The sequence below is a fragment of the Cucumis melo genome, chromosome 1, assembly GCF_025177605.1.
Source record: "Cucumis melo cultivar AY chromosome 1, USDA_Cmelo_AY_1.0, whole genome shotgun sequence".
Classification (NCBI taxonomy): domain Eukaryota; kingdom Viridiplantae; phylum Streptophyta; class Magnoliopsida; order Cucurbitales; family Cucurbitaceae; genus Cucumis; species Cucumis melo.
This window is the reverse complement of record NC_066857.1, coordinates 19,986,915-19,999,481: the sequence shown is the minus strand read 5'-3', so window position 1 is coordinate 19,999,481 and position 12,567 is coordinate 19,986,915. Positions and strand designations below refer to the sequence as shown.

The window sequence follows — 12,567 nt, the reverse complement described above, 5'->3', positions numbered from 1 at the left end:
TTTTCGCGGCTAGTTGCACCTACAGCTACCCAGCTATTGAAATACGTGAGGACTTGGACCAAAATCAATGTGGCTGATTATTAAAAGATTGCTAAAGAAATTAGTCCGGTCGTTGTACTAATTCGAGAATCTACAAGAGACAACTTTGATAAACCATTCGTAAAAAGCATCTAGAGCTCAAAAGATGTTGGCTGGACTTTTGCTGGAAGCCTTAAAGAGTTTTAGGATACATTCTTACAAGGTGGGGTGGAGGTTACTTTTTGTTGGTGATATATAATTAAAATTTGCTTTCAACCACCGACTTAAGCTTTTGGGTGAATTGGCAGTTTAATATGGTATTAGAGCAGGTAGTCTAGGGAGGTTCTATGTTCAAGCCCCTGCATTGTCGTTTCCTCCCCTATTAAAATTAATTTCCACTTGTTGGGCCTTTCAAAATATTTCAACCCACAAGTGAGGTAAAATTGATTTCCACTTGTTGGGCCTTTCAAATATTTCAAGCCCATAAGTGAGGGGAGTGTTGGTGATATATAATTAAAATTTGCTTTCAACTACCAGGTTAAGCTTTTGGGTGAATTGACAGTTTAATACTTTTTTGAGTCCAACATTGCAAAAGCAAGTTTCTCGAGTAATGTGGTCAAGGCAGTGCTGGCAAGATATTATGGACTAGTAGACTGCTTGGAGTTCCTCTAGGCATTGGTTTAAATTGGCAAGACAGTTTTGGTGCGGCTGGTGGCGTCTTCTTAGCTGTCTCTTTTCTTTTCATCTTGAAGATTTGGGTGTGCAAGATTTTAGTTTCGAGTGGGCTAATTTTGATAGAGTTTAAGTTTTGCTTTGTATTTAGCTTTCTATTGATGTAATGTCTCCCAGTGGCTTTGATTAGCTTGTTATTTTCTGCTCGGGTTCATTTTTAGAAATCCATCATTTTTATGTTAACCGAGTATAATCTTTGTTTAAGTTTTAGCTTGTATTTTCTCTTTGTTCTTTTGCTCTTAGTATAATTCCCTTGTACTTTGAGCTTTAGTCTCATTATCATTAATAAAGAGGCAAGTTTCTGTTTCAAAAAAATTCATCTCATCTATTTGATTGATATTCTATTTCTTATGAAAATAAAAAATTGAGGTTGCAGATGGCAGTTTCTCCCATTGCAGGAAAAGGAACCATTAAATTGACCGATAAACATTGTTTGCAATTTGTTTTCCCTGTTTCTAAACAAGCATGTAACCTTCTGTTTATTAGTAGACTTTATGCCAATAGTTCCTTGTTTTGTCTTGACAACATCACTTTAATGTCTTGCCTCGAGTTCAGCCAACATGTCGTTTCTCTCCTCTAAAATAACAGGTTCTAATTCTTCACTACTAGTATTGACTATAGACTCTTCATCATCTAGTTTTTCTTTTTCGGAATTTTTAATATTTTATGCTGAATGCAGAGTACCTCGCACCAGGTTAATGTCCGAGTTTGAAATTTTTATTGGAGATAGATTAAAATTTGAATAGATGTGAGTTTTATTTACCGACTTTTTGCATACTAATCCAAAAGTTTGAATTTTCATACAACTTTCTTCAAGTAAAGACTTCCAGTGGGTGGTCCAAAATTTTTGAAATGAGTTTCTTCCTTTGATAGTAGAATTTCTGGGAGGTCTTGAATTTCTTGAAGGCCCTTAACCACTGTTTGAATAGGGATTTTCTTGTTGGTCTTTGTTTTCCTTTAACCTTCTTTTTATTTCTGTTGTCTAGAGAGATAGGTTGTTGGAGTGCCTCATTAGGGGGAAGAGAAATAGTTATCATTAATATTTGTTGGCCCCATTCTCCTCCTCTTCCTGAACCCATGAGATCCTTTGCAAGCTTCTTTTGTGGGATCCATCAAGTTGGATCCTTTCTTCTTTGGCAGCATTTATTTCATTTAGGGGGCTGTTAATAGATGGGATTTTGGGAGAACGAACAACATTAACTTTAGGTTCTTTATTGCCTCCAATTTTCTCTTTTGTCCATAATCCTTTGCTTCTTTCCCCACGTGAGGTTGTTGCTGTTCTCCTTTTGAATTTGAATTCTGGCGCTTGTTTTTTTTTTTTCGGCGAGGAGTTGGCCAGCCTGTCGAAAGATGGGAAGTACATCACCATCCATACTTTTTTTTCCCTTCGAAAGGGTTCCTATTGATTGTCGGAATCTACTGCATATTTAGACTGTTATCCACCGACGGAAGGTCCTTCGAAATTTCCTCATCCAAGGCTATTACATTTAATCTACATAAATCAATAGGATTAGTGAAATCACTAAGTAATAGGTTTTTTTTTCAATCAATTGTGGAGCTTCAAGTGACTCAATATCATCAAAATTAAAGTGGTTCAGGGAGGTCCTGTGTTCAAGCTCTTGCATTGTCTTTTCCTCCCCAATTAAAATTGGTTTCCTCTTATTGGGTCTTTCAAGTATTTTAAGCCCACAAGTGGGGGAGTGTTAGTGAATATAAATTTGCCTTCAACCACTAGTATAAGCTTTTGGGTGAATTGGTCATTTGACATGTTAGTGTTATATAATTAAATTTTTCTTTAATCACTAGCTTAAGCTTTTGGGTGAATTGGTTATTTAATATGGTATGAAAGAGGGAGATTGAACAAACCCTAAACAACACAACTAGTGATGGAAATCAACAGAGAGGACAATCGCCAGTTTTAGCGTTGCCATCGATGCTCGAATCAATGATGCCATTTACGAATGGTTTTGCTGCCTTCAGGAAACATCGAGAAACATAATTCCGTAGATTTTCTCGTCGTCTGTGCCGTGAGAACCACCCATGCGCTGCCGCACGCTCCTTTACCGGAGCTACACGCGTTGGCCCATCCTATTCAGATGCCACCGACAGAACTAACTGTGCCACCCTCATCATCATCCGTGGTTTGTAGTGTCCTCCATTTGTCGATTCATGTGCTGCCACCTAGTTCCAATCGGCCACCATCGCTTCTGCAGTCAAATTCATATGTTTTGCCCTACATTGACCTTAGTTATCATCTCCATGTTAGGAGCGCTCAAATTCACTCAATATTTGAGGTTGGTTAATTCCAACCGTAACGTGCAAGCTTCCTCTTCTTCTTTAAAAATAGCTCAACAACAACTGAAAGGACTTCGACAACAGATTGCAACAGTTGAGGCTATCCTAGGGATGACATCCAACACTCCTGTACCGATGTATTCTGAGAATCCGAAAACCTTGTTTCCTACTTTATCCTCTTCCTATGTGAATGAGAATGCTAGTCCAACCACATTTGGAGCTATTGTCAAGTCAGGTATATCTCAGCCCTTTAGTCTCATTAGTATTGATGGTAATGGTCCTTGAATCCTAGACTTTGGTGGCATAGATCATTTAACCGGTTCCTCTGAACACTTTGTGTCCTACATTCCGTGTGCTGGGAATGAGAAAATAAGAATTGCTAATGACTCCTTGGCTCCCATTGCTGGGAAAGCCCTACTATGGGATTGATGAATCATTTATCTAACTCCCCTAGCACTTTTATGAGATTGATGAATCAAGTCCTTCACCCCTTCCTCAACAAATTCGTAGTAGTATATTTTGATGATATACTTAGTGTATAGCAATAGAAGTGATGAGCATATGATCCACCTCAGAAAACTGTTCCAAGTTATGACCAAAATAGAATTGTACATTAACCAGAAAAAGTATGTATTCTTAAAAGAGGAGATCTCTTTTCTTGGCTTCATTATCAAGCAAGGGAGGATAAGTATGGAACCTAAAAAGACTGAAGCCATCCGGACTTGGCCAGCCCCAACCTCTATCAAAAAAATACAAGCCTTTCTCGGATTGGCTTTTTTCTATAGGAAGTTTATTAAAAATTTCAGCTCTATTGTTGCACCACTTACTGATTGCTTAAAGAAAGGGAACTTTAAGTGGACTCCACAGCAACAAGTGAGCTTCAATGACACAAAAAGAAGATTGACTTCTAGTCCTATATTATAGCTTCCAGACTTCACTTCACCTTTTGAAGTTGTAGTAGACGCATGTGGCATGGGAATTGGAACTGTCTTATCCCAAAATGGCTACTCATTTGAATATTTAAGTGAAAAACTGAGTCCACCTAGACAAACATGGAGCACATACGAGCAGGAACTCTATGCTCTTATTCGGGCATTAAAACAGTGGGAACACTACCTACTCTCTAAAGAATTTGTACTCTTAACCGATCATTTTTCTCTTAAATACCTTCATTCACAAAAGAACATCAGTAGAATGCATGCCTGATGGATTCCTTTCCTACAAAGATTTTATTTTGTTATCAAACATCAAGCTGAAAAGGAAAAAAAGTAGCCGATGCCCTTAGCAGAAAGAGTTCCTTACGCTCCTATCTTCTGAAGTTATAGTCTTTAAGCACCTTCCAGATCTTTATAAAGAAGATATTGAGTTTGCGGATGTTTGGTACAAATGCAATAACTATTTAAAGGATGAGAACTACCATGTTGTGGAAGGATTCCTCCTTAAAGGAGAACAACTATGCATATCACAGACCTCCATACAAGAAGCTTTATGAAAAGAGGCTCATTTAGGTGGACTAGCTGGCCATTTTGGTCGGGATAAAACATTTGAGCTAATATCTAAAAGATATTATTGGCCCTAACTAAGAAGAGATCCCAATAACTATGTGAACATTTGCCAAAGAGCCAAGGGCTCAAGTTCTAATGTTGGGTTATACTCTCCATTACCTATCCTGAACTCCAATCTGGGAAGATCATTCTATTGATTTCGTGCTTGGCCTCCCTAAGACTCAAAGAAACTACGACTCATTGATGGTTGTAGTAGACCAAAAGAGTAAGAAGACTCATTTTGTGGCTTGCAAAAAGACGAATGATGCTATATACATTACTAACCTCTTTTTTTGGAGAGGTAGTCCGGCTACATGGAGTACAAAAAACAATCGTCTTTGATAGAGATGTTAAATTCTTAAGTCACTTTTGGAGAACTCTATGGAGGAAATTTGATACTACACTCAAATATAGCACTTTGGCCCATCCACAAATAGACGGACAAACAGAGGTGACGAACCGAACACTAGGTAATTTGATACGATGCCTTAGTGGATCTAAGCCTAAACAGTGGGATTTATCCCTTGCACAAGCAGAGTTTGCTTTCAACAATATGAGGAATCGATCAACAGAAAAATGTCGATTCGAAATAATATTCACTAAGCAACCAAGGTTAACTTTCGACCTTGCCTCACTCCCTACGACCATGGACATTAACCAAGAAGCAGAAAGTATGATAAAAAGTATTGGACAACTGCACAAACAAGTTCATGACCACCTTATACAAACCACAGACTCTTACAAAAAGATAGCAGACATGAAAAGAAGAAAAGCTGAATTTTCTAAGGGAGACTTAGTGATGGTGAACCTGAGAAAGAACAGATTTCCCACTGACACTTATAACAAACTGAAAGATAGGCAGATCGGCCCATTTCGCATCCTAGAAAAATATGGAGACAATGCTTTTAAAGTAGAACATCCACCTGATATACACATATATCCAGTATTCAATGTTTCTGATTTAAAGCCCTACTATGCACCGGATGACTTCAAGCTTGCACGCTAATGGACTCTGGGACGAGTCCATCCTATGGTGGTGGAATGATGGAAATAAGATAGCTACTAATAAGTCTGTTAATAGCCTAACTAAACAGACTGTTAAATAACCGAACTAATCAGCTGTAACTGATTAGTTATAATAACCTCCCAGCTTCCTAACTACTTGTAACAAACTCCCATGTAACTACTTGTAACTACCCGTCAGATTCATCAATAAATATCAGCTCTCTCAGCCATTCTAGGCAGAGAATTCTTTTGGAAAAAATTATCCAACTTTGAATTACATCACAAAACTTATGCTTAACTTCGCCGGCTTTCATCTCACAGCCTAAATAGCTCATGCTGCACAACTCTGCCATATATTAAAACGACAAGTTTTTCTCAAGCTTGCTGAAGTCTTTTGATGAAGATCTTATATTTTTATCGTCTTTTGCTTTCCTTTGGTGTTTTATTTTGGTCTTACTTTGGAACTGTTTATTTGTAATCCTTGTGTTTTTTCAGTTTTTGTCTAGTTTTTGCTTTATTTGGTTATTCTCTATGTTTTAGATAGAGTTACTATGGATTATTTTGATGTTCTTCTGGATATGATGATGGCGCTAATGGGGAATGAACCTAGTTGAGATGTCCAATTGCCTCCTAATTCAATTGTTTTGGCTTCTTTTCTTTTTTTTTTCCTCATTGTATAATCCGCTTGCACCTTGAGTTCTATTTAATAAAGAAACTTGTCTCCATTTCAAAAAAAACTAACTCTTACCTTATTAGGTTCAACTTTTGTATGCCAATCTAGTAATCAATGTAGACTAGTAATGGAAAATAAAATCAATAAAAGCGAAAAATGCCATGAGAATAAGCAAAGTTTTTATTTATTAATCTATTTACAAGATGACCTTTTGTTCGAACTTGTGGACTAGTCACATGTTTGAATTCCAAAGGAGAACTTAGCTCCTTAAAAAGAAAATAAAATCAAATTTACATTTTTTTGTGCTGCAGATTTTGGTAGAAAGGAACTCGAGTTTGTTTCTGAAGATTCTCAGGTGAGAAGGGGTGAAATATTTGAGAGATTTTAGTGTGTAATACTTCTTGCTTATGATTTCACTTTAACACTATTTAGGAGGCCAGAAAAGCTGATCAGAAGCAGGCTGCTAAACGAATAAGATATCTCGAGGAAGAACTCGAAAAATCTAGGTAATTGACTTGACTTTGTTTAAGCTTCAAGTTACTATTGCATTAGTTTATAATTGTTTTCTAAAACAGAGACAAGTCTCTTTTATTGATAATAAATCATAGTAATGCTCAAAGTACAAGAGTGTTATACCAGGAGTAAAAAAAGAAAAAGACAATATCATCTAAATAAACTAAATAGAAATGCATGCAAGGAATAGAAAAGGGAAATTGACCTACAAACGATTACAAAGGAGACAACAACAGAGAATTGACACATTAGTAAAGAGGTTAATACAGAGAAAATATAAACACATCATCAAAAGGCACCCAGTTCAGAGTGAAATTTTGTATTCCAGTAATGAAAATTATACTCTAAGAGGCTGTTTAGGGGCTCGTAATAGATTGAATTTGTAATGTGTAATGCAATCCAAAGTCAATGTTTGGATTGAACGCTTTGGACTTGATTTGTAATACTAACTAAAACAGCTAGCCATAAAATCAATAAATAATGAACAAATGATCAACCTAAAATTTTGGAGAGATTGGTTTGGTATTTAAGTTAGCCAGCACTTAGAAACACCCAACAGGCAATAAACAAGAAAATATACTCCCTGTGTTCATCAATATCTGGAAATACGGAAAATAACAACCATGAAAAAATAGAGTAAAGAAAAGTATTAAATAGAAATAACAAAGACAACCTTGGCCAGGACTCTTTGTACGGGTTGGGGATGTATTTGGCCATATTTTGATTAGTTGTTTTGATTTTGGTTATTAAGAGGAGAGGATGAGGGCACTAAGGGGGTGTCAACCTAGTCGAGATGTCTGAGTGTGCTTGTTGATCCTTAGTCTCTCTTCTTTTACGCGCTCTCTTTATAATTCTCTTGTACTTTGATCATTGGTCTCGATTTTATTAATAAAATTTTAGACCCGTCTCCTTTCGCAAAAAAAGAAAAAAAAAAGAAAAAACAAAGACAACCTCTGATGGAGTTTAAGATTGTCATCCTCTTTTTCCTTGAGCTGCTCCGCCAAATTCCTTTACACCCACAAATGGAAACACAAAACCCTCAAACCTCTTTTCTGGAAACTTAATTAACTAATCTATATTTAATTAATGAAACTATGGGATGTTATGTTATTGAATGGGACGATTGTTTTCTGTCTTCTGTTTAGTTTTTATTTGTAGAGTTCAGCATTCTTATTTCAATTTGTACAATGGGCATATTTTAATCTTCTTGTGTTGATTTGAGGTGTTATTCTTTTCTTTTAGGTTGAGTTTGTTACTAAAATCTTCATTTCAAATTTATTGCTAACGACCCATTGTTGACATTTATTCCTCAGAAGTGAGGTAAATTTTGTTAGAGCTGAATGTAACAAGTTTGAACTGGAGATCGGTTTTGCAAAAGAAAAACTGGATAGTTTCATGAAGGAATTTGAGCAACAGGTGAATTTCATTTGTTTGAGTGCAGGATGATGATTCCGTTTGTATTTGTTTGCTTATCTTTGTCTTTTTATGCAATAGAGAGTAGAAATGAATGGCGTGTTAGCTCGAAATGTAGAGTTCTCACAACTTATTGTAGACTACCAAAGAAAACTGCGGGAAGTTTCAGAATCCCTGCACAGTGCTGATGAACAGTCCCGGAAATTGAGTATTGAGGTAAAACTTTATGCGTAATCATTAAGTGGGGTTTGTTACCATTCTCATCTCCTACTTCTGTATTTTAAAGGTGTCTGTCTTAAAGTCTGAAAAGGACTTGTTATCAAATGCTGAAAAGAGAGCACAGGATGAAATTCAAAAGCTGTCTGAAAGATTATTCCGGGTGCAGGTTAGCTTCTAATTGTTTTATTTTATTTTATTATTTTTTTCTGGTCTTGTTACTTTTATAATGGTTTTCATGTCTTAACGAGTGCAGGCTTCTCTGGATACTATTCGAAGCGTTGAAGAAGTCCATGAGGTCGGTCATTTAGTTAGTTAGTTTGTTTCGTATTGTTGTATTTATTTAATCTATTTGTTTAATAAGATATAATTATAGATTTTTATTTCGTTCTACATTATCATTTGGCTACACATCATTGATTCTAATAGGAGGTTAGGGTTGTAGAAAGGAGAAAGCTGGAGGAACATGCTAAGCAACTTGAGGTTAGTTCAATTGACCCCTTCTGTTTGTTCTATTACTCATTAGAGCAAGGGATGTTACTTCAGTTCTAAACTTCTATTGAGACCGTAGTGAAGTGCCAAGGAATGTATTTTCTGTGTATTTCACAAAGAGATAAGGGTTTTCTTAAATGGAAGACTAACCCATTACGAATGAGGAAAAGATAAATTTTGCAAATATAGTACAACCAATACTATAATATATAGTTCAAAAAAGAAAATAATCAACATAAAGTTTTGTCCTTATGGAGTTCTCACGTTTCTCTTTGGGTTTAGGTTTCAAACCTTTTTTTTGTAATTATTCCCTTGGTCATTTTACTTAGTTGGAAGCCCTTTTTTATAAGGGGCTTGTTTTTTTCTATGTTGTATTCTTTAATTCTTTTTCAACGAAAGTTGTTGCTTTTATATATTCAATTGAGACCTTCAGTTTGTATTCCCTCATGATTCTTTTTTCTTCTTTTTCCAAAAGGAACAGACACAGAGTGTTTATTGATTAATGAAAAGAAACAAAAATGTTCAAATAATAAAAACTTTCTGAACGAAGAATGAAATATAAGGCCTTCTTTTGGTCTGTTTGTTCCGTTAAGCATCTCTCATTTGACTTCAAAAAGATATTTTTCGAGGGAAAATATCTTACTTGTTTGGGAAGGTTTACGTTTTCTAGTCTCGAGCTTCAATTTGTCTGGTGGGTAAAAAATTCCATACTTTATCAAAGCTATGGATGCCTGTTTATCTTGTGTTTAATTCAAAAAGTAGCTTATATCTTTTACGATATAATCTTGCTCCTGTGTCTATGATAAATTGTGCTTGAAGAGGGAATGGGCTGAGGCAAAGAAAGAGTTGCAAGAAGAAAGGGACAATGTTCGAACTCTTACTCTTGATCGTGAGAAGACTTTAAAGAATGCGATGAGTCATGTTGAAGAGATGGGGAAGGAACTTGCAAATGCATTACATGCCACTGCAGCTGCTGAGGCAAGAGCTGCTGTTGCTGAGGTGCTCTCTGGCCCCCTTTCCTTTCTGTTTCCTATCGCATTTAATAGACTTTCAGTCAGCATCGTTCCTTTTCTTAGTTTTACTTACTTTTCTTTTGTTTCAGGCTAAACTGTCTGATCTTGAGAAGAAAATTAGTGCTTCAGATAATCAGGTTTACATTTTAGTTCTTTCAGCTTCTTTTCATTATGTAGAATGTGCCTGTTTTTATTTTTTATTTTTTGCAAGGAGTACTGTTTGTCTTGCCCAAGTGAGTCACTGACATGACTTTTGACCCTAGAGGTTAGAGATTCACTACCCCACCCTACAATTGTTTTTTTAGGAAGAACAAGTCTCTTTTATTAATAAATTAATAATAATGAGATAAAAGTTCATGGTACAAGAGGATTATACAATGAGCAAAAAAGACAGATAAACAGAAGCATTCAGACCTTTCAATTAGGTTGGCACCTCTTTAGTGATGTCATCATGTCCAAAAAGTAAATAAAAAAAGCCAAAGGTTGTCTTTTTCTCTATGCTAATATAAGCCAAGACAGACCTTAAGCTAATACAAACAAAGTCATTAGAAAAAACAAGCATTACTGAAGCTTACATCTGAAAAATATCAAAAGTTGGCCACCAAACATGAAGGGCAGGACATCAACTTGGAGGGAAAATAAAGGCCTGCCAAGTGCCAATTCAACAAAGTCTCCTGTAAAGAGTAATCCTGGAAGGTTTTGGACAAAGGGCACTGCGATGTTGCATGCAAAGCAAACTCGAAGCGATCAACCCATATTGAAGGCTTATCATGAAAAACCCGCTGATTTCTTTCAACCACACTTCAACTAAATCTCTACTGCATTATTCCACAACAAGGAAAAGCTGTCTTCTTCTTCAATCCTGGACCAACAAGGATTTGGAACACATTATTCTTAAATCCATATCAAAGACCCAACATAAATTAAAGATTTGTAAGAGCCGAAACCAACAATTACCTGCATAAACACAATCAAATAAAAGATGCCGAATATCCTCCTGATTGTTGAGACAAAGGGGGCAAATATGTGGTGAAAGAGCATGAGTAGGAAATTTTCTTTGAAGGACTGATCACGGTTTAAATTACCAAAAAGCAGGATTCATAATGAGATCTTCCCAAGTTATTTCTCACCCCTGAATCCAAGGCATGCTGTAAAGAATCGACAGAAAACTTACCTGCACAATTAGTCCCATTCATTGCCGCTTGTGGAATTGACCTTATCTAAGGAAAAATCTAAATAATTGAAAGCATGAAAATCGTATCATGGAACACTAGAGGCCTCCTAAATAAATCAAAACAATTGGACTTGAAAAGAGTACTGAAGTTGACCAATCTAGCAGTTGTTCTAATTTAGGAGACAAAACAAGAGACTGTTGCAGGTCCTTAATTAGGGCTCTATGGATTTGATTGAATCAACCGGTGGATCCGGAGGAATTTGGGCTATGTGGGGTGAATGTAATATCTCTGTGTCTGAAGTTATCAAAAGAAGGTATGCTCTCTCAGTTAAATGCACTAGTGTTTGCAAAAAGCCTTGTTGGATTTCCAAGGTGTATGGCCCTACACAACATCAAGAAAGGAGACTCATTTGGCTGGAACTTAATTCCCTTACAACTCTTTGTTTAGGTGCTTGGTGTGTGGGAGGAGACTTCAATGTTACTAGACTAATTCCGGAGAGATTTCCAATTGGGAGGCAAACCAGGGGCATGAGAAAATTCAATAAGTTTATAGAAGACTCAAACTTGTTTGAAATTCCACTCTCTAATGGGAAATTCACTTGGTCAAAAGAAGGCAGCATAATTTCCAGATCCTTGCTAGACAGATGCTTAATTAACTTTGAATGGGATGAACTGTTTGCAGACACCAGAGTTAAACGACAAGCTCGCTTGTGCTCGGATCACTTCCCCATATTATTAGAGGCAGGGGCTTTTAGTTGTGGGCCATCCCCTTTTCGTTTCTGGATAGTTGGCTGTTAGACAAACAATGCTGCACAGCAGACTCATTGAGAACTCCTTGGATTCGGAGGTCACCAAGGATGGTCAGGTTTTGTTCTATTTTCCAAACTTCGATCCTTAAAAATTGAGCTGAAGAAATGGAACATTGACAGTGAAAAAGCCAGGAAATATATTGAAGAGAGCTTGCTGAAATCATTCGCAAATAAAGAAGATAAGGAAGAGCAGTTGGACTTGGCAACAGAGAGTAGTACCTTAAAATGGATGCTGACAGGTGACCTTCTGGAACTATATAGAAGGGAGGAAAGAGATCTTATTCAGAAAAGTAAATTAAACTGGATGAAATTAGGGGACAAGCACACCAAGTTCTGGCTTCTAGCTGCCAAGAAAAGAAGAAATCTGATCTTCGAATTAGCAAACGACCAAGGGGTTCCAACTTCCTTGTACATGGAGATTGAAGGATTAATTCTTGACTTTTACAGGTCATTATACACAAAAGTTCCATAAGCTGGCCACTTTCCTTCACCCCTAAACTAGGCAGTAGTTCCCAATGATGAGAATAAAAGATTGACTTGGGAATTTTCTGTAGAAGAAATAAAAACTGCACTGAAAATATTGAGGAGAAGTAAAGCACCGGCGGTCGGATGGATTCATGGCCGAATTCTTAATCAAATTTTTGATAAATTGAAGAACGATTTCCATTTC

At 36.5% G+C, this 12,567-nt stretch overlaps 1 protein-coding gene across 3 annotated transcripts in view; it reads left to right on the top strand.

Moving 5' to 3' along the window:
• Window positions 1-12,567, top strand: part of LOC103489776 (nuclear-pore anchor-like) — a 66,388-nt gene that overhangs the window by 27,762 nt on the left and 26,059 nt on the right. For all 3 annotated transcript variants that reach the window (XM_051085592.1, XM_051085568.1, XM_051085540.1), the window contains exons 19-27: window positions 6,579-6,622; window positions 6,700-6,773; window positions 8,094-8,196; window positions 8,275-8,409; window positions 8,480-8,578; window positions 8,666-8,707; window positions 8,839-8,892; window positions 9,721-9,900; window positions 10,004-10,051. In XM_051085592.1, coding sequence (XP_050941549.1) covers window positions 6,579-6,622; window positions 6,700-6,773; window positions 8,094-8,196; window positions 8,275-8,409; window positions 8,480-8,578; window positions 8,666-8,707; window positions 8,839-8,892; window positions 9,721-9,900; window positions 10,004-10,051 — 779 coding nt within the window. The remainder of the gene's footprint in view (window positions 1-6,578; window positions 6,623-6,699; window positions 6,774-8,093; window positions 8,197-8,274; window positions 8,410-8,479; window positions 8,579-8,665; window positions 8,708-8,838; window positions 8,893-9,720; window positions 9,901-10,003; window positions 10,052-12,567) is intronic.